The sequence below is a fragment of the Lycorma delicatula genome, chromosome 8 (genome assembly GCF_047948215.1).
Source record: "Lycorma delicatula isolate Av1 chromosome 8, ASM4794821v1, whole genome shotgun sequence".
In the NCBI taxonomy this organism is placed as follows: Eukaryota; Metazoa; Arthropoda; class Insecta; order Hemiptera; family Fulgoridae; genus Lycorma; species Lycorma delicatula.
Window position 1 is genome coordinate 104,419,290 of NC_134462.1, and position 22,931 is coordinate 104,442,220.

The 22,931-nt window shown below is 29.4% G+C and overlaps 1 protein-coding gene across 1 annotated transcript in view; it reads left to right on the forward strand.

Annotated features, from left to right (window-relative positions):
* The window catches only part of LOC142328610 (motile sperm domain-containing protein 2-like), a 78,909-nt gene extending 57,134 nt beyond the window's left edge, over positions 1 to 21,775 (forward strand). Inside the window, exons 7-10 of the mRNA XM_075372423.1 lie at positions 3,990 to 4,105; positions 9,287 to 9,484; positions 14,285 to 14,434; positions 18,369 to 21,775. Coding sequence (XP_075228538.1) covers positions 3,990 to 4,105; positions 9,287 to 9,484; positions 14,285 to 14,434; positions 18,369 to 18,581 — 677 coding nt within the window. The 3' untranslated portion in view covers positions 18,582 to 21,775. The remainder of the gene's footprint in view (positions 1 to 3,989; positions 4,106 to 9,286; positions 9,485 to 14,284; positions 14,435 to 18,368) is intronic.
* The last annotated feature ends 1,156 nt before the right edge of the window (positions 21,776 to 22,931 follow it).

Below are 22,931 nucleotides of genomic sequence, written 5' to 3' on the forward strand. Positions count from 1 at the left end.
GGATGCCTTAATATGTGGCGTATAAGTCTGTCTCTTCTTGTAACTATACTTTTCCAAATGCTTCTTTCTTCATCAGTTTGCTGCAAAACCTCATCATTTGTCACTTTATCCACTCATCTGATTTTTAACATTCTTCTATAGCACCACATTTCAAAAGTTTGTAATCTTTTCTTCTCAGGTACTGTGATCATCCAAGTTTCACTTCCATATAAAGCTATGCTCCAAACAAATACTTTGAAAAATGTTTTCCTGATCTTTAAATTAATTTTTGTTGTAAGCAGATTATATTTCTGATTGAAAGCTCATTTTGTTAATGCTATTTGGCATTCTATATCACTCCTGCTTCATCCAACTTTAGTAATTCTACTTCCCAAATAACAGAATTCTTCTACCTTTGTAATTTTTCTCTTCCTATTTTTATATTCAGTGGTTCATCTACATTATTTCTACTACATTTCATTACGTTTGATTGTTCTTGTTTGTTTTCATGCAGTAGATCTTGCGCATTACCTCATCTATGTCATTCATTGTTTTTTCTAAATCTTTTTACTCTCAGCTAAAATTATTATATCATCAGCAAATCATAGCATCTTTATCTTTTCATTTTGCTCTGTTACTCCAGATCTAAATTGCTCTTTAACATCATTAACTGCTAGTTCTATGAAAAGATTAAAAAATAAAGGGGATAGGGAACTTTCTTGTCAAACCCACATTTTTGTTACAGCTTCTTTCTTATATTCTTTGATTATTACTATTGCAGTTTGGTTCCTGTAAATGTTAGCAATTGTTCTTCTATCTCTATTCAGTTTACATTGTCAAGTGCCTTTTCTAAATCTATAAATGCCATGTATGTTGGTTGGTTTTTCTTTAATCAGAGGGCTAAAATTGCTTCCCTTGTCCCTATACTTTTCCTGAAACCAAATTGGTCTTCTCCTAACACTTCTTCCACTCTCCTCTCAATTCTTCTATACAGAATTCTAGTTAAGATTTTTGATGCATGAGTAGTTAAGCTAATTGTTCTGTATTCTTCACATTTATCTGCTCCTGATTTCTTTGGCATCATGACAATAACACTCTTTTTGAAGTCTGACAGAACTTCCCGTTTTTCATAAATATTACATACCAGTTTGTATAATCTATCTATCACTTCCTCACATGCACTGCGCAGTAATTCTGCAGGTATCGCATCAATCACAGGAGCCTTTCTGCCATTCAAATCTTTTAAGGCTCTATTAAATTCAGATCTTAGTATTGTATCTCTCTTTTCATCCTCTTTGACTTCCACTTTTTCCTCTATAACACCAGTTTCTAATTCATTTCCTCTGTATAACTCTTCAATGTATTTCACCCACCTATCGACCTTTTCTTCTATATTATAAATCGGTGTACTATATTTACTTTACACATTATTAGATTTTAATTTGTGTACCACAAAAATTCTCCTAACTTTCCTGTATGCTCCGTCTATTTTACCAATGATAATTTCTCTTTCCACTTCTGAACACTTTTCTTTAATACACTCTTATTTTGCTAATTTACCCCTCCTGTTTATAGTATTTCTTAATTGTCAAGAGTTATTTTTACCTTCTTCATCATTAGCATTCTTATACTTTCTACATTCATCCATCAGCTCCAATATATCCTTTGATATCCAAGGTTTTCTACTAGTTCTGTTTGTTCCACCTAATCTCAATTCTGCTGATTTAAGAATTTCCTTTTTAACATTCTCCTATTCTTCTATATTTTCTACCTTATCTTTTTTATCACTAAATTATGGTCACTATCAATGGTTGATCCTGGATATACTTTGCAGTCGACGAGTTGATTTCTTTTTTTTCTTGTTTAACCATGACATAATCTACCTGATACCTTGCAGTATCACCTGGCTTTTTCCATGTTATTATTCTATTATGATTTTTAAACTGGGTGTTGGCAATTACTAAATTATTCTTCTTGCAAAACTTAATAAGTCGGTCCCCTTTTTCATTCTTTTTGCCCAACCTGAATTCACCCATAATATTTCCTTCCTTACCTTTTCTGATGCTTGCATTCCAATCTCTAACTGTTATTAAATTTTCATCCTTTTTATGTGTTTAATTGGTTCATCAATTTCTTCGTATACACACTCTACTTCTTCATCATCATGGGCACTTGTAAGCGTATAAACGTTAACAATCATTATTGGTTTAGGTTTTGATTTTATCCTTACTACAATGAGTCTATCGCTCAACTTTTAGAAACACTCTACTCTCTTCCCTATTTTCTTGTTCATTACGAAATCTAATCTTCTTTTTTTGTGTTTAGTCTCTGGGAATTACCATTCATGTACTACTTCAGAGAATGAATGAGGATGATATGTATGAGTGTAAACGAAATGTAGTCTTGTACAGTCTCAGTTTGACTATTCCTGAGGTGTGTAATTGAAACCCAACTACTAGAGAACACTGGCAACCACGATCTAGTATTCAAATCCGTATGAAAGTAACTGCCTTTACTAGGACTTAAACGCTAGAATTCCTGACTTCCAAATCAGCTGATTTGGGAAGTCGCATTCACCACTAGACCAACCTGGTGGGTTACAAAACCTAATCTGCCTGTCCTTTATTTGACACTGAGTTAATTATTCCAAAACCACCTTACCAAAAGTCGTTTTTCTCTTCCCGCTGAACCTTGCTAATTCCTACTACATCTACATTTAACTTATCCATTTCCTTCTTTAAATTTTCTAACCTACCAACCTGTTTTAGATTTCTAACATTTCACCCTCTGACTTGTCGAATGTTATTTTTTAATTTTCCGGTGACCCCTTCCTTAGTAATCTCCACCCGGAGATCCGAACGGGGGACTAATTTACCTCTGGAATATTTTAACAGGGAAGGTGCAGCCATCTTTGTATCATGAAAATGCAGATAGCTACATTTTGTGGGAAACAGCTGTAGTTGCTTTGAGTAATGGAGTACTCAGAAGTTGAGTGTTGTTGATATGGCCATTTAAGTCCTCCTGATGTACACCCTTAACAACTACTGAAGAAGCTGCTGTCCTCTTTCAGGAATCATTTCTTAGTCTGGCTCTTAATAGATACCTCACTGAAATTGTTGCATCTTCGGTCTAGCTACTCTGTATCAGTGAGCACTCAAGTCCCCTCACCATTGGCAAGATCTCATGATTCATAGAGGAAGAAATCCATGTATAGATTTATATTAATTTTTTTGATTTTAAAAATAATATTCTGTTTTAATTTCTCTAAAAAGTACTTTGTAGATGATATACCTTTCTGTGAGTCTTTCCGTTATGTACCTTTCTGATATATGTGTTTGTGGCATATTTTATAATATGTTATATTTAATTTGTTTATCATCCTCATTCATCCTCTGAAGAATTATCTAAACGGTAGTTACCGGAGGCTAAACAGGAAAAAAGAGAGAGTAATACTTTTTAAAAGCAGAGTATTAAAAATTTTTAAAGCAGAGGTTTTATATGATTTTTTCTTTATATTATAAAAGACTAGTTTTTTTAATAGGGGGATATTTTTTGTTGATATCTGTTGAATAATTTATTTTTATTTTTTTCATCAAATCAAAATTTTTGTACAATTTTCTAATGAACTTTGCATAGAAATGCCTAAGTCACTCCTAGAAATGATGTATGAAGAAATGATATATTCTTCACTAAATTATTTTTTTTAAATAAATAGGAAAGCACATTCACAGAGATTCTTACACATAGCACATACAGAGATTCTTTTACCATTGATCTTTCTCCAAACTTTTATCAGTATACATTTGAGAAGTAGTCTTGTCATATGAATTATATTATGCATTAACCTCTACCCATTATTTTACTGTTTTAAGTGTTGTAATGTTAAATTTTTTTATTATTATTACAATAAAATATGGTAATAATATACTTTTAGGATTTTTTAAATTTATACTATCAGTTTTGCAAATATCTTGACTATAATTGTAATTTGTTGCTTTTATATGTTTCAGCCTCACATATAAGAGTAATACATCCAGAATATGTTATATTTAATAGTGGACATGCGTCAGAAATGAGTGGAACAATAAGACTTATAAATATCAGCACTAGTATTCTTACATATAAGGTAAAGAAAATGTTTTGAACTGATCAGTACTTCAGTCATAAGTAGATGATTTGTATAAAGGTTACATGATTTGTGATTTGAGCTTTTATTGCTTCACAACCAGATTCAGTTGCGAGGTAGGCATTATGCAGAACAGCTTTATATGTTGATGCTGTAGTACTGTTTGACAAGGATTAGTGAAGTATAAGTTATTAAAATTTTATCAGTTTATTATGAAGGCATGATCGCATAATCCCTTGTTATAACTGCATTGATTCACTTAACTGTATTTCTATTTCCATCAATCCTGATAGAGGTTATCAAGTTTATAATGCTTTATTGTTACAGTTTAGCAGTACAACACACCTTTTTCTATTAGCACAGTTTGCATTTAGTTTTTTGTGTACTCCTTTCATTTTTTTTTTAAGTTCATATATCCCTGTAATTTAAGTTCATTTTAACTGATTGCAGTAAGAAGAGGAAATTCTCAATTCAGCCTCTATGAATATATTTTAATCTCTCTACAAGTGTATTTTACAGCTTTTTTTTTGTTTGTTGTTTTGTTATTGAGGTTTTGGTGGCCATTCCATTGGACATTTTTTCCTCATAACCAGGGTGGAAGATTTTGTTTTATAGATAATGATTTGAAGATATTATTTTTCATCTCTACATTGCTTAGTAATGGATTATTGTAGTATAGTAATAGCAAGGTTGTTCAGAAAGTTCTTGGTATGACACAGATGTTTCAAGTTTGACCATATGGTGTAAAGTATAGATGGTCAATTGCTTTTGTTCAGTTGTTTGTCGCTGTTGAGTAAAGCAAACAAGTTTGTCATTTTTTGAAAAGTGAACAAAATTTAAATTTGAGTTGTTATAAAGTGCTTAAAAGTTTTAATCGTGATGGACCTACAAAAAGAGATATTCCATTTTAAATGATTCTTGCCCTTCATTTTTGTCAGATAAAAAGTGGGCTGCTGAAGTTGTCGTGAAATGTAGTCATTCATCCATTCAAGATGATGAATGCTCAGGACATCCAAAAACTGCCACGATCAGTGAAATTATCACAAAAATATGCATTTCTGTATTAAATGATTATCTGCTAAAGGTACATGATTATGCTGACATTGCAAACATTCTTGATAAGCTTTGTCCACTATATTTTAATGATGTTTTGGATATGAAAAAGCTTTAGCTTTCTTCTTGGTGGTTGCAGTTGACTGAACACTTCTCAAGGGTGTTCAGACTTATTTAATGTGATTCTGCTGAGGTTTTGATGTTTATAACAGTAGATGAAACATGGATTCACTGTTACACATCAGAGACCAAACAGTGGATGGAAGCAAGTAAAATTGCACCAAAAAAACAAAAACAATTTTATCTGCAGAAAATGTTTTTGCTACAGTTTTTTGGGTTTTCATGGTGCAGTGTCCACAGAATATCTGGAAAAAGCCAGGACCTGTCATCACTAGGCAGTAGGCAGTATTTCACTTCACTACTGGACCAATTAAAGGGTGCAATTCAGGTTAAACATTTACATATAGCCAAATAGAAAGTGCTCTTTTGGCATCATAATGTGCCTCCACATTATCATGAATTGTTTCTGTAAAATTCCATGTATATGCTTCAGTGTGCTTCTATATTGACTATATTTGTCAGATTTGAACTCCAGAGCTTACCTACCTCCTCTTCCCAAACCTGAAGAAACAGTTCTGTGGAAGAAGATTCATTTTAAGTGATGAGGTCAAAGCTGATAAAACCACATATTTTGCAGAGTTGGAGAAAATGCATTGTACTTAGGGTATTAAAAATTTAAAAAATTGTTGGTCTAAATAAATAAAAAAAATCTGAAAAATTGCATTTTTTTTACGGGTCTAGAACTTTCTGAACAGCCCTCATAAATAGTCTTATGTTATTCTGATATTGAAATTATTTTCATGTGAAAATTCAAGAAAAATTTTTAACTTTTGTGAAGATTACATTATCAAGCTAAACAATTTTAATTATAATGGTAATAATTTAGATGTGTTTCTTATTTATAGCTTTAATAAATTGTTAATAGCGTATATTAGATTTTTTAATAAAAAAATGTTATATACATATAATAAAGTAGTGTAGATTGTTTACTTTTAGTGTAAATACTCATAATATTTTAGAAAATTTTTAATTAAATTTAGTGTTTGTAAAAATATGTATACTTGATTTTAGATTCATAACAATGTTTGTATCTGAATCTGTTTGTATCTGATGTTTGTTTCTGAAAGAAGGGTTATTCTATTTTTTGCAGGTTTTTCAGTAGAAATATTTTATGCTTTATTTATTTCCAAATATAATAATATACTACATATTTTTATAATTTTTAATACATAATTATATCACATAAATTAATTGAAAGTTCCAAAAATAAACTAAATAAACACAAATTACATAAAATTGATGTATAAAATAAAACCAGTGAAATTAGGCCCAGTTACTGAGAAGTCTCAGTAACTGGTCTTCTTCCATTTCGATCCAGTTCATTTTGTTATGAGTTTCCTTATAACATTTTTGACCAGTAACTTTCACTATATCATATTACCATCACATCTTTTACCTTCCTATCTTTCTCTTACCATGTTGGGGACCAGCCCGTAACATAGCATGTTTTATCCATCTTCCATCACTACATCTAACTACATGTCTCCCCATTCCCAGTCAACTGCCTTTATTATCTTCACTATGTCCCTCACTTCTTTCTATCGCTCTTTGTGATACATTTAACTTCTCAGGTTTGACATCCATTTATCAAGCATGGCATTAATCTAATTTATTTTCTTCTTCTTCTTCAGTGGGACTTTATTGTTCTTCATTAATTCTTTTTTTGATCAATATTTTTTCCAATCTACAGTCATTCTCTCTATACCTCATTTTCCTTTTGAGATTTACCTTTAAATCCTATTATTTTTACAATATATTGTCTATGTAATTCAGTAATTTCCCAGCCAATTTAATTTTTTCTTTACTCTGTTTTTTATTATTATTATTTTTATATGATTAATTCTTAACCCTGATAATTTATTCTAACTTGTTTTTCATTTGTTCTAAAACCTATACCATTCTGCTCAAACAATACTAAATCATCAGCAAACCTTATTATTATTAATATTTATTCCATAATTGATGCATCTTTCAGTAATAATATTTTAAAAACCATTTCAAGACACAATATTGAATAGCGCAGCAGATCATTCTATGTAACTCCCCTGAAGTTTCTAAATACTACTTATATCATTTCATAATTATTCTTAATTTACTATTTATATTTAAATAAATATTTTTTCATAGTTTCTTTGTAATCATGATCTTTGTTGAAGAGAGGTAAACATAGTTACAAAGCACAGATCAGATCGTTAGCAGACAGCATGAGAAACTCATTGTTTCATCTAATGTGCTCCACACCTAAATGATAAAAGGTGATTTCACTTGAAAATTGTTTCTTACCAAATTTTCTGTTGGTACAATTTGTTTTCTATATTTTATGTATATGTTTATATATTTTTTATATTGATTTCTTTTTCTGTCAATAAAAATTATCTAACTTCACCCCAGTTAAAATTATTATTTCATTGTTAGATTATATCAGATTTAAAATTAGTGAGATTAAAATAAATTCATTTCTTTATATGTACTTGATTTTTATTCTTCCAAATTATATAGGTGATTATGAAAAATAGAAAAAAAAATAGGTTATAAACAAAAAATGTAGAGAATCTAGGACTCTTATCTTGTAAAGTTTAAGGTTGAGTAGTGTTTTAGAATGTTTATTGAATATGGGCAACAATAAACATATAAATAAGTGAATGGAATAGTGCATGTATGTCATTATTTAACATTCATACCATTTTACTTAGAATAAAATTCTCAAGTAAAACAAAAACAAGTAAAACAAGTTTTGTTTAAAACTTTATGTGGTTATTACCCATTTAAAAAATTTATTTTACACCAAACAATAAAATATTGTGTTTATTGACCCCAATCTTTTGCCATTTACACCAAATATCTCAAAAACTACTAATAATACAGCTCTGAGACCTATTTTTTTTTTCAAATTTTTCCGGTCAGATGACGTATGACTGCTAAGTTTATCACATAATTTGGGTCCCAAGAATTACTGTCTAGCTTAATTTTACTGAAGGCATAGAAATCACTTGTTCGAATCTTTTGCCAGCCAACACTCGCTAACAAAACATTTTTGAACCTGTGTTTATATACTTTCTTCCTTATTTTCATCGGTAGAACATGTCCTGAATGTTATATTCTTTATAAATCACTTGTATATTAGCAGGAGCCCATTAGATTCTTTTTGGATCTATGTAAAGAGAGAAAATGTCAAAAGCAATTTTATAAGGAAAACAAGTAAGTAAAATTAAAAATTTTAAAAACACAATAAAATTAAATTGAATAGTTAGAGAGAATAATTAAATATTAAAATATTAATTAGAAAGACTTTGAAACATTCAAGAACCATTTCGAAAAAACATATTTACTGCAGCACCCCCTGGCAGCTTAAAACTAATCTAAGAATCTGCTCTTAAGTGATACCTATGTAATGCAGTGAGGTAATACCTACATAATGCAAAAAACTGCATTGAAATCGGTCCAGTAGATTTGAGGAAAATGGTAACACACACACACATACATACACAAAATCAGTACATTAGTTTTTCAGGAAAATGGTAACACACACAACCTCTTACCCTAAAAGCATATACCGTCTCTGTAATGTCATGGGTAAAGAAAAAAAGAGCTAGTATATAGTATTACTTGAAATTTAACATTCACTCCACATTTATTTATACATACATGTATTTTTGTAAATGTTTTTGATTTTATTCATTTTTTCCAAAAGATAATTTTGCTTTTACCTGAAAATGTTACATAACAGTACTTATACCACTGTTTTCTTACAGATTAATGGAAAGAAAATAAAGGAAAAATTATAAGCTTTCCTTTCTTTTATATGTTCATATTAAAAACAAAATTTGACTGAATTTAAACATTTTTTTAATTAAAAATGTTTGTTGCACGCTTTATGTAAACAAATAAACATACCAAAAAACTACACCATAACCAAAACACACATATAACCATTCAAAAAAATGAAATTTCTTTGTAAATTATTTTTATGATCATGATTATTGTTACTTTATTATATTCTTTTTACAGATAAAAACAACTTCACCAGAGAAATTTCGTGTGCGTCCAACTTTAGGTGTATTAAAAGTCAATGGTTCAACTACAATAAATGTTGTGGTGCAGCCTGGTTTCACTTCAAGCAGTATAATTAGAGATAAGTTCCTAATAATGAGTTTTTTAATTGATGTACAGAGCCCAACACAATCAGAATTATCAGAAATGTGGAAGGTAAGTTCGTTTAATTGATGTAACCATCACATTTGATTTATTAATATATTTTTAAATTTATAAACTTAGTAACGCTTAACGTATTAACTGTACAACCTTAGACTCAGTAATCGTATAACCAGGTTAATAGTGAAAGATTTTCTACGTCTTTAATAGTAGATAACCTCAAATGAGGTAATATGTTTAGCTCTTACAACTCTCTTGTTGGCTGACAGCCAACAAAGCCATTGACTCGTTCCTATCACATATCAGCTGGCAGCCGACATCAAACTTCAGTTCAGATAAAACACATTTTCAACATATTTCACAATCGACATCGTAAAATTTTGATAGTGAGCTCTTCTAAAAATCTACTATAATGTATGGAATCAGTCTCAATAAACTTTAAATGATTTTATATTGATTATTCTTTGCAGCCATACAAGAGGGTGAAAATGAAAATAATGCATATAATTGATTTGATATGTAAATGTAATAAATTTGATAATTTTATTTAATATTGTACCCATCCTCATATTATATTTCAATGTATATTTTTTTTTAGAAAGAATACTGAAACTTTCACCTGCTCACCCTTCTCAAAAATATTTAAATATATTACATGTATACATATATACAATTATATGCATGGTTACTCGGCACAGTGAGCGTGTTGCCACACATCAGCTATATATTGTTATAACTTTTTAACCATTGCATTTGAAAACTTGAAACATTCCATAAAATTTCTTCAATTATTCAACTACAATATTGCATTGATAAAATATTAATTTTGAAAATTTGTAACAACTCTCAAAATAAAATCTCTCAAATCTGACAAAAAGATTTCAAAAAATCATCATTTTGTTATAATTTATATTAAGAGCTCTAATTAGGCTCATTTTTCTTGGAACGATCAATAGTTTTATTGTGTAAAGATTTCAAATGGATTGCTATACGATTACCTTAGTGAAAATTTTATTAAAACCATGCGGGGTTAAAAACTGCATTTTTATTGATTTTTTTTATGTATTCTAATGTATAAATCCTTTGTAAAAATCAACTGTAGAACCTTTTTACATAAACTATCGATAACAATTGGTTTAAACTAGTTACTTCAATCTTGCCACTTTTTTCATTTCTAGACTGTTTAGGGGTGTGCTGCAGGCCTAAGAGTGGACTGAGAAATAGCCATTTTTTAAGGATGTGTTTTCCAGAAATAAATTTTACCTGATTTTCTGGCCTTTCCATTTCTGTTCTCCGAATCTTAGCTCACGCAACTGTTCAAGAGGGTATAAATTATAAAATGTCATGAACTACTTAGTAAATGTATGGAGCATTTCATACCATCATATTTTATTTCAGTTGATGAAAGCATAGTTGGTTTCAATAGTATTATTTAAATGTTATAATAAGGATAATATAATGACAGATAAGGATAATATATGACAAAATGGACACTGAAAGTTGATGTTCTTGCTGATTCTAAAAGAGGATATTTATGGAGTTTTGAGCCATACTATGCCAAGACAATTATAGATAGATTAGTAAGGCCTTATTTGCTTGCCACATCAAGAATTGTGATGTACTTAGCACAAGCTGGTTGAAAAAGTTCCAGATTGTGGGTTTTCCTTGTATGATTGGTTCTATACAAGAACCAGCACTTGAATTAAAAAAATTGGATATCCATTTGACTGGAACCGTAATGGGAAATAGGGATGGCTTACCTGAAGAAGTTAAGAACAAGGTTGTAATAAAACAGCTGAAACTGAAAAAACAAGAATTTGTTTCCTTCTGTCATATAAGTGATGTTCATTGTTTAGTGTGGCTTGATAAATGGTACATATTTATGCTCAATACTTGTGGTAACAGCACAGAACTAATTGAAAGGAGAGCTAAATGTATTATTTATGAAACTTGTAAAACCAACTGTTGTTTGCCAGTATAATAAGAATATGGGGAGTGTGGTTCATGTTGATCATTACATATCAAGCTATAATTTTGGACAAAAGTTTATAAAGTGGTGGTAAAAATTATTCTTCTTGCTTCTGTAAGTTTCAGTTGTTAAACCATATTTGCTGTTCTCTAATTCAAATATTCAAATTCATATTGATCACAAGAAATATAGAAAAACCCTTATCAACCAACTTGTTGGCAATGTAAGAAATCCAGACTAAAATAAGAAATCAGGACGACCTTCCTCTAGTGATGCAAAAGAAAGACTTAACAACCTTCCTCACTTTATTTACTTATAAGAGAAAAGTACATCCAAAGACTTTGCTGTGTGTAGTAATAGAAAAGTGCCAGATGTAAGGAAGGAGACAAAGTTTTATTGCAAAACATGTACATAAAAATCTGGTCTTCATTCAGGAGACTGCTTTGAAAGATACCACACCCTCAAGAACTACAAACATCATTAACTGTAAGTAAAATTTATTGATCTTTTTGTTACGTATTAAAGTTATTCAATAACATAATACAAAAGAAAACAACATTATCATTCGGTATTTCAATATGTAGTTTGAAAATCAGGTTTTAGCTAGATTAAAGAAAAAATATTGTGAACTGGTGGGGTGGCCAGGGCCAGCATTTTGATAGCTGCAAGGGTTAAGCTGATATGTTACTACAGGAAACTACGCTAAGAATTGATTTCTGAAAGAAAGCATTGGCCATTTCATTTAAGATTAACAAATTTTAACTAGCTCATGATCAGATGGTATGGTCTATATTTTAATCCTGTTTTAACTGATAACACTTAACCCATTTGAATCATATGGTGCCTAGAAGTGGGCCCGTGATTTTTTGGCACATAAGTCATATGACGACCTCAGGTCGCAATGCTGCAGTGCTATATACATGTATATATTTCAGTTTGTAGCTCATAGATGACATTGTAATGTATTCTGAAGTGAAGTGCTAACATGTGTTTTTCGTAAATCCCTCTTTCTAGCTTCCCTCACTGCTTCTTATCGAAATAAAATAATGTCTTTGTTTGTATTTTATTTATAACCTCAGTAGCCATCATGACAGAAAAGATTTCGTGGTGATGATGAGGAAGAATTGACAAAGTGTTTAGAAAGCGTTCTAAACAGTGATAATGAATGTAGCGATTCTTCTGCTAATGAATCAAAGTCTGAAGAAAGTTGTAGTGATAGTTCTAGTGAATCTAGTGATGTAATTAGTGAGGAAAGCGATGATAATAATGTAGCGCATCAGGCCTTTCTAAGCACATTTGCATTTCACTACTGACAACACTGAAAATGATAAACTAAAAACGACTACGTTTGTGTAGCAGCTAGTTAATAATTTGGTATAGTTATTGTTTACGCCGTTTAGCGTAAAGTTTCCGTTATTTTCAACGAATTCCAAGCTAGGGTGGGTCCCGTTGTTTTGTTACAGGAATGTTAAATTTCACTTTGTTTTGTATTTTTGGGTTTGTCAAAACTACCTGTTTTATTATTTGTTCTCGTGTTCGACCCTTCCTCCGTCATCCTTAGTGACCGCGTCCATTCTTCTATCGAATTATTTTTGACTACCCTTTTCATACACCCGTTATTCTTTCGTTCCCAAACTACTACATGCACACATCTCTTGTCTTTTACACACACTCTCTCCTGTCCACTACCTGGATCTGGTTTCCCTCTTTTTTCTTTCGCCATCTTTTCGGCAGAGTAGATCCAACATTTCACCAGTGCAGTCGCCTATGGCCATACTCTCCTGCAAACTTTGTGATAATATTCTCATTCAAGCAGAATCTCAAAACTCGTCACTACACATCTGAGATTCTACGCATCATTCTACCACTAAACCACATCACACCTCTGTATTCCTGATACACCAGTGCGGACTACGCCCAGGATTACTGTATGTATTCATGTATCTGCATTCACGAGTTCGTCTCTGGATATTTTTTGTGTGCTACAGGCAAGTTCAATTTTCATTATTACGTTAAACAGTGATTTTATCATTGAAATTTGTGGAACATTCAGTTCATCATACCTTATGCCTTACGATTTCAAGTTTAGTTAAAAGAAAACCATTTATTCACTTAATTGCATTCATGATAGATGGCTTACCTATTTTACATGTTTAATTATTACGATTTGTTATTGCAATTAACTCTTAATTTATTTCTGCAACTTTTTGATCGCCGAGATTAGTTCTTTGCTACTTATGCACTGTATTCATCATACTTCTTGCAAATTAACCTAAAGCACATTACTCCTGATGTGCTGGTATGTTTTAGGACTTTGTGATTTTTGTATTCTCAAGAATTCTCATCTATCAAAATAAACTCCATTTGTATTATTACTTATTTTACTGTGATTATATTGTGACTTAACGCCTTCTATACTGAAGTTATTGTAATTAATGTTTCCTAACCTAATGAAATCTGTTAATTGCTAATCTTCATAGTACAGTATATGTTAGTAGTGCAACTGTTTTCCAGTTCCACTTTCTATTGATGTTATGTCTTAAGTATCTAATTTGAATTTAAGGTGTTTTATGTTCTCTTATTTTCAGGCTCTGTTACATTGTGTATTTTAAAAAATGTTTATTCATGTATTTTTGTATTTAACATCATTATTCATTTGTTGATTCAGTTGCTATGCTAAGTATTATTAAGTTATGCTAATTTCATAATTTCCTGTTATGTTTTAAGATTATGATTATAACATAAGTTCATTGGTTACACTTTCAATAAAGTCCAATTTCTTTTGGCAAATACTAGCTGTGTGTTTTTTGTTAACTTTACCCAACAGTTATTTTTATTATTCTTATTTCTTAATGCAGTATTTGAGATAACATATTCTTTTGCAGAGTGTAGATGTTAAGAAGATAAGTCAGCATAGATTGAAGTGTTCACTGGCATCGCATAGTACACAAAATGGTGTTGCATATAATATGCCGTCACAATCAAATGCTTTTGAATCTGACACAGATCAGAAGATTTCTCAGTTAATTACTGCAGTAAGTCTTTTTTATTTAATATTGTTAATTATTTTTCCTGAAGTTTAATTTCATTCTAGTTAGAAAAGATCTGATATACAAGAGTTACTTAATGTTGAACATAATTTCATAATACAGTAATTTCATAACAGATATCGACACTGGGTCATAAAGCAGCAGAAGATCGTTTTACATTGTTGTTGTGCTTGAATGCATCTGGAGACTGCTTGATTAAGCCGTTATTAGTTTATAAATCCTAGAATCCTCGCGCATTAAAATTACAAATAAAAATAACCTGGTTTTCTGACAAGCTAATAAACGTGTCAATATTTGTATGGATTGGTTTAATAACCGTTTTAAACCAGAGGTTAAAAAGTACTTAGCGTCCAAAAATCTTGCATACAAGGTTGCTTGTTCTAGACAACTGTACGGCTCACCCAGGGGTGCTATTGATTGAAGCTGATGAAAATCCAAACAGTCCAGTCCACCTTTACTATTTTTTTTAATGTTAAGTGAAAAAAGACTAAATGATAATAAATATTAAATTATGTTAGTGGAAATAATCTATATACAGTACACATAGTACGTATTTTTTTAAAAAAATACTTACATTGTTCTGTAATGTCATTAAAATACAATGATATTGTAATAATAAAATAGTAAAACAAAGTATGGTATTTTTTGAGTACAGTAATTTATGTATATTATTTACTGTATAACTTAACAAGAACCTAACCTATATTTCTGCATTAAATATGAGTTTCAATTTACATGATTTCATTACATGCAGAAAATTTCCAGAACGTAACACCAGTGTAAATTGAAGGTGCACTGTAGTAGTTCAAGTATGAAAACAATTTTTTTTTTTTTAAATTGAAAATTTTTTTTAGCATAGCCCCCTTATAGTTTGATATGCATATTCCAGAAAAAAATATTGAATTTCTTGATATTTTCATAAAAATATTATTTGTCAAGGGAGTTTGGAAGTAATTTGGATGTTAATTTATGTAGTTTTATTTATTTATGTAAAGTTGCTGCTGTGAGGCTGTTGCATGGTCGTGAATGAAGTGCTTTTTTCTTTGTCAGAGTTGTTATTGTTGTATTTCACTGATCATTAGATCTGTTGATGAGCAGTATTAAAATTTCATATTCTTCTGTGATGTTTTTGCCCTTTTCAAGAAAATCAGTTAACATTACGCCTTGTGTATCCTAAAGAATAATTGTCATAACTCTTTCTGCTGGCACAATGACATTTACCTTCCAAGAGAACTTCTCCCAGTTTCTACCTTTTATTTCAGTCTTTTCTCATTTCTGTTATATTGATGAATCTATATTTTATATGTTGTAGAAATTTGTTTGGATTACATTTAAATAGCTTTTTTTACAGACCCAATGTTAATATCTTTGCTAACACAAAAATCTAATAACAGATTTTGTTCTCGTTAACAGTTGTCCTATTTACACAAGAAACAGATTTTATATGTGTATCCTGCTTACCCAGAAGCACAGTCAATATTTCAAGATCTCCACAAACCATGAAGTTATGTTCTTTATATTTTATTTAGTAATTACCAGTTCGTAATTAAAGTAACTTTCTTTTAGCTCTAATTAGAGTGTACAGCAGCACTATACTGGCATATTTGTTCCCATCATGCAAAAGAACAGCTTTCATGCTTCTTGCAGAAGAGTGAATAAAATTTCTTCATTCATTTCCTTTGTACTCAATCCCAAACATGTACATCAAACTGGAAATGTAATTCCATTATATAGAATCATGTTCCTGTTAAAAATAAAGAGTATTCTTGTTTTCTCTTTCTATACAAATAAACAGACAATCCTGCCGCCAGTAAATGTTTTCTTTTAATCTGGAACCAAACAAGTCAGCAGAATCCTTAGATTATACTAAATCTTTTACTAGATCATTTAATTCAGATTGATTGAACAATTAAGAACCTTCATTATCTTCATTGCATTGAAAATCCTAACCGTTATCTAGTTCATCAGTATTTGAAACAGAAAATTTTTATAATATTTTGAGAGGAAGAGGCACTGGAACTTCTGAATAGTGTGGAACAGGTCATAGTGCTGATATAAAATAGTTTTCTTATGTTTGAAATTTTAGCCTTTAACATCATAAGAGCAAAAATAACAAACATAGGAGTGACATTTTTGAAGTGCCAATTCTTAAAATTATTTTCCTCTTTTGTCCTTCTTAGATCCTCCACACAAACGAAAACTTTATGAGTAGCCCATGATATATATTTATCTCCCAATTTTATTTCAAAGTACGCATGATAAACTTATTTAATAAAATCTGTAATGTTTTTTTGGTGTTTTATATTGCAAACTTACTACACATGTAACAAAAGTTATCCGGATTGTTTACACAACCATGCTGTTCATATTATATCACAACAGGTCATTAAATCCTATATAACTAAATTCACTGTCAAAAGGGAGATTAGAACATAACAAAAGAATCACTTTTGTTACAGGTTTCTATATTTTGTTTCCACTTACAAAATTATTTGGTTAAATAATACCTATTGCTAGCAGTATTTTAAGCAAGATTTAAATATAGACAGTTTTATGACAAAAATTTTCAATTTAGGGGGTTTTAAGAAAACCAGCTCATAAAAAAGAAAATTACATTGATAAATTTTATAAATAAGAATTAATTTATTAGTTTCTTTATTTATACTTTAACATTAGTACGCACATGTTATGAAAAAGCTAACTTTCTGAAAAAAATGTATTGATATGACATTTTTAGTATTATTTTTGAAATCGGCAACAAATAATACATGAGAAAAATATAAAATTTAACAAAAGGTTTTTATAGGCCTGTGCAATCTGTGCACATGTATTGAGGTGGAGATTTTTTTGCGAAGTATTTAGTTCATGTATGTTTGGACTGCAATACCCCAGCAAAATGAATCGTTTAGAAGGCTATGAGTGATCTTTTGAAGAATGAACTGTTTTTTTACACACTTTCATTGCACGAATAAAATTTTAAATATTTTGAGTGCTTGTACTTGTATACTTTCAAATGTCTTCTTCACTTTTAAAAAACCTTAGTTTATAGTTCAGATTGTAGATTGTATATTCTTGATCATTTTTATGTTCTACATTTATTTGTTTACAATTTTGTTTAAAATTATTGTTTCTATATTATTTTTGCTTGTTCTTTACACTTTATTTCTAAATTCACTGTTATTGAAATAAAAAATATTGTTGCATTTAAAATTCATATTATGGCCCAAATTATTTAAATCGATTTGAAAACTACTACGTATGTAAATGTGATATTAGACACAACATATTTATGTTTAATATTTTATTAAAATATAGAAAATTTATAAAAAATTGATTACACTAGCAAAGAAAACTTATTCTGACATAGATCAGTAATTTATTTGAAATTGAAATTTGTGTGCACAAATGTAGTAATGGATTAATATTTAAATAACTGGAAAAAATCACAAAGGAAGGGACAAAACCATGCCAGAATAATCAGATATTGAAGGGTTAAACATACAATGTGTTGCTACTTTAAATGTGATAATAGTACTGAAAATTGAACTCCTGCTAGTCCTAGAACTAAATAAAATATTACCTGAGTTTTTTTTTTATCCAAAATGAAAGATAAACATACCATCAAATTTTGTATTTTCAGTTCATTTCCCAAACTGTTTTCTTTTGCTTTTGGTCATACTCTTTTAAATTAAATGATTTTCCCTTGTATATTTAATTTGTAAAATAAACAAGAAATTTGCTTGAATTATTATAATATAAACATTTCATTGCCTTTAATATCTTGGTAATCCATTTTGTAATTTTTTTCAAAACAAGTGACTAGTTTTTTATACATTAGCCTTAACAAAGTGAGACTGTTTATTACCATCATTTATTTTTTTAAATATTTATATATTTTTTTTCTTTCTTTTATTTTCAGATTAATCACATTACGCAGTTCAATGAAAATATTAAGTCAGAAGTATTGTATATTAGTTCATTAGAGAAAATAATTATCATATTAATAATATTACTCGGTATAGCTATATATGTTATTTATACAAAGTTACCAGTACTTGATTCTTTACAGTATTCAGTAGGCCATTGTGTGGGTGATTCAACAACTACAAATGAAGCATACAAACTTGATTAACAGTGGTATTACACTAAAAACTATAATTAATGGTTTTTTTTTATTTTTTCTTATTATTTTATCTAAATAGTATTACTAATGATACAGTTCTGTTTTTTAATTTTTATGTTATTATTGCCAGATCTCTTTTATTTAATGTTAAAATATTTTATTAATAAACATTTTATTGGTGCTTAATATGTATTGGTTAATAGTTTTAGTTCTTTATAGAATAAGGCTGGCAATTAAGATGAGTAAATAGATGCTACAAACATTTGCCTTTTTTTTCTTATGTACTCTGGCATTTTAAAAAATCTCAATTGTAGGTTAATTTTAATATTTTTAACCAAAAAATAAGTGCTGAATAGTTTGAATAACTTCAGGGAGCTATTAGTATATGATTAAAATGTGTTTCATAGAACCTGTTTGAAATTAGATTTCATGAGTTAAGAATGATTTTTTTATTATATCATCTTTATTTATATCAGTGAATCATATTTCAGTTTAACTCTATGCGCGTTTCATCTATATAAAATGTTAATTTGTAAAAATATATAAATTTTCAATGTCCATTTCCAATTTATAATATTTATGCAATGTAAAATACAAAATCAATGGAAAAAATTAAATCTACACTTTTTTTCACTTTTCTATTTATTTTCAAAATTAGATAAGCTTTTGTCCCAGCGGTAAACAAGTTTATTGAATGCTTCTCAACAAAAATTTTCTTTCACTTATTACTGGAATGTTTTGATGTTTGGTAAAATTTGCATTGTGCCTTCAGCTGTATCTTATCTTGCTGGAACAAAATTCCAGGACTGCTTTTTACTGCAGGTCTTACAAAATTTTGAAGCATTTTCCGATATTTTTCTCCATTGACCATTACAGTATAACCAAGGTCCGATGATGCCCTGCGATATTTATTACTGTACATCAAACTATGCTTGTAAGAAAGTGCAATTCATACTGCTGTAAAACTCGTGGATTTTTGGTGCTCTGAATTCTACAGTTCTACCTATTTATAAAACTATTGAGTTGGAAAAGTGAGCCTCATCGGATATAATCAAGTGGTGAATAAACCTGTTTTCTTCCCTAGCTAGTTTTTGAAATCGAACTGCATAATTCAGCTGTCACAGATAATCTGCAGTTTTATTTCCTGTGCCATCTGAATTTTTTTTAAAAAATGTGAAAAAACTGTAAACTATTTAAAAACTGTAGAGATGTAAGAGAGATGTGAAGATGAGAATTTCCCGCACACATTCCATATTTGCCTCTGTTAATATCTGATCATGATCTCCCAATATGTGGAAGGTCATTTACTGAACCCTTTTGCGGGAAAGGATCCAATAAGCAACAAATCACAGATTTTAAGAGTGCAACTCTTTAACATTAAAATATTGACAATATGCCTGGTAATTGAATGTTTGATTTCAAATTAAAATTGAATTATTTTGGTGTATTGTTGGGTTATAAATTTCCATGATGAATTTTCAGATTACTGACCACAACTTCTAAAAACAAAAAAATAAATTATTGATCAAAAAATTATTACCGGGTAGCCCTACATGACTTGTGGACCCCCAGTTGTTTGTCATACCTTAATTATTTTACTTGGCTATTTTAATTTTCAGCATTACAGATTCATTACCTGATCTATCTTGAATCTTTTAAACTTATTAAAAAAGTTACATTAATTAACTGTAATGGATCCTACTTTAACTGTAACTAAATCTAAAATCAGCTTACTTTATTTTTTACCTATAAGTATCTACACAAAAGTAGTAGATTTGCACTGTAGAAGCACAACTAAATCGAAAATTAAAATAATAATAACATTAAAAAAATCTTAAATCTAGGTAATGATTTCTTACACTCAAGTTTCTTAAACTCTGAATGATAAAATACAGATTAATAAGCATTTTAAGAATCATTAAAAATTATTAGATCTATTTAGGTACTTCTAATTATAGTGAGTTAAATAAATACAATTTATTCTAGAAAGGACAATAATTAAAAAAATATAAATATTGAAAAGTATCAACTTAACTGACTTTCTTGAAATACTACCTAGTTTGTATCCACTTACAGTTTTCACTGTTGTATCAGGTTTACATATGTAATCACATGTTTGAAAGTATTATTTACAATATGAATAACAAAAATAAGAAACTTATCACTAAATCATGTCTGAAATATCTGCAAAAGAAGTTACCATACAGTTACTTAATGCAATTGTAATGCAACTGTTCCTTTTAATATTTTATTGGAAAAACCTTTAAATTTATTGATCGGTATGTTATTAAACAATATATGTTGTTTTATGAGTTAGTAAGCAGACTGTAAAGGAGTAATTAATGTAGTTTATTCGCATTAATATCTTGAACTCAACATCTCCCTTTTATAAAAATTAAAAGAAAACCAGTCTTACATTGGAACTAACATGATTCGATATCCACATGGAATATTTTTTTATTTTCTCACCAAAAAATGTGTTCATAACTATTCAGGTTTTGTGCATTGATCACTTTCTAATTTTCTATAAGATATAATATAAATTTAGTAATTATAATGCTAGTTTACATACTGATTTAACCGTGCTCCTACCCTTTACTCTATCACAAAAAAATTTCACACTTACCCTATCAGCCAGCTCTTACACAGCATAATCATTACATTTAGATTAAAATGTTATAACAACAGGTAAATAAACAAAAATAAGGGAAAGAACAACCAACCTCGCTGGATACATGTTGAAATTAACCTTATGTTACTTTAAATTATTAGTTCAAAAAAGAAATATCGTCGTAATTAGTTCATCACAGTTTGTTTCATAATAGTTTGATACAGAAACAAATCAAAATGTTTCTGTGTTGAACTCAATCGTTAACCTAAGTCTTAATTCAAAATGAGTAATAATTCAAATACTGGTGACATTGAACTTAATTTGAGAATTCATTTAAAATAATTCCATTTCTGTAGTTTCCTGTCTGATGAAGATTATCGAGATGTTTCCCTTATGAAATGAGCAAGGACATTCCAAGGAATGTGGTATAGCAGTAACTACAAGTCTGTCAATTTTTTTGTTGCTGTTTTGAACCAGTGCATCATAACTTAGAAAATAACATAGAAAATAAAATTTAGTCTTTAATATTTTCTTTAAGTTAGCATTCAGTATGAGTAAAGTTAATTAAACATATACTGTATTGATAATGTAAAACGAGTGAAAATGTATAGGCATCCTGTAGATCCTTCCTGATTTGATTATAGTGCAATGCTTATGTATTATGAGGGTATATATTTTTTTTGATCTGATAAAAAATTCACAAATGTATATTTATTGTGAAAAATTTCACTGCAGTGTTAAAATTCTTACAGATTGTCACTTCTACTGGTCAAAGTGACCTTATTGATTTTGTTTACCTAAATGGATTGATTTTTTTATTATGTACCTATGAATTATTTATTTCTATTACTGATAATTATTTAATACAATTTTGTAAATATAAACTGTAATATAATGCTTATTTTTATTACTGATAATAAACATGTATACCAATGAGATGATATTTATTTCTGTTTAAATAGGAGGGAATTATTTAGCTTTTAAAAATCACTGTTTATTATATTGAATAAAATTAATATCAGAAATTTAAAAACAATTAAAAAAATGATTCAAAATTTTTATTTATTTTTTTGTGAGGAAATACGTAAATTTTTTTGACGATTTAATACATTACTTTTAAGTTAATTTTTTTCTTAATTAATAAATCGTATACTGGAAAAGTAGTTTTCAGTATCTTATAGATAATTTTTGATATCTGAAGTAAAATGTGTTTTGATGGATAAATCCTATAAAACCATCAAAACAAGGATATATACAATAACAATAAAACAAAGGTATATAAAGAACTAATCAGCACAGTCAGCAAAACTGGTGTTCAAACATCTAAAATTCTTATCAAATTTGAGTGGCATGCCACTTAAATATACAGCATAGCACACTTTTCATTAGTAAGCAAACAGATTAAGAGGCCACTTATGTTAGTTCCAAATTAATCTTTTTTCAGAATTTGAAATATTTTTTGATTTATTAAAATTATTTTAAAAAGTCTAGTTTAACTGGTGTTTAAGATTAACTCTCTGGAGAAGTAGGAGGTCCAGTTTTACCTTTTAAACATCTCAGCCTCTAGTTTGGCTGAGGGCAGCTTGCCTTTTCACCTGTGAACAATCCCATAACACGTTTTGACTTTCCCAGTAAAGAAGTGTCTACTGGAAAGTTCCATTATGGTACCATATATACAACTAGACTAGCAGATGGCAAGGTTCCTGCAATATGTATCCTAAAAGATGAGATGAAGGATAAGGAAAAGA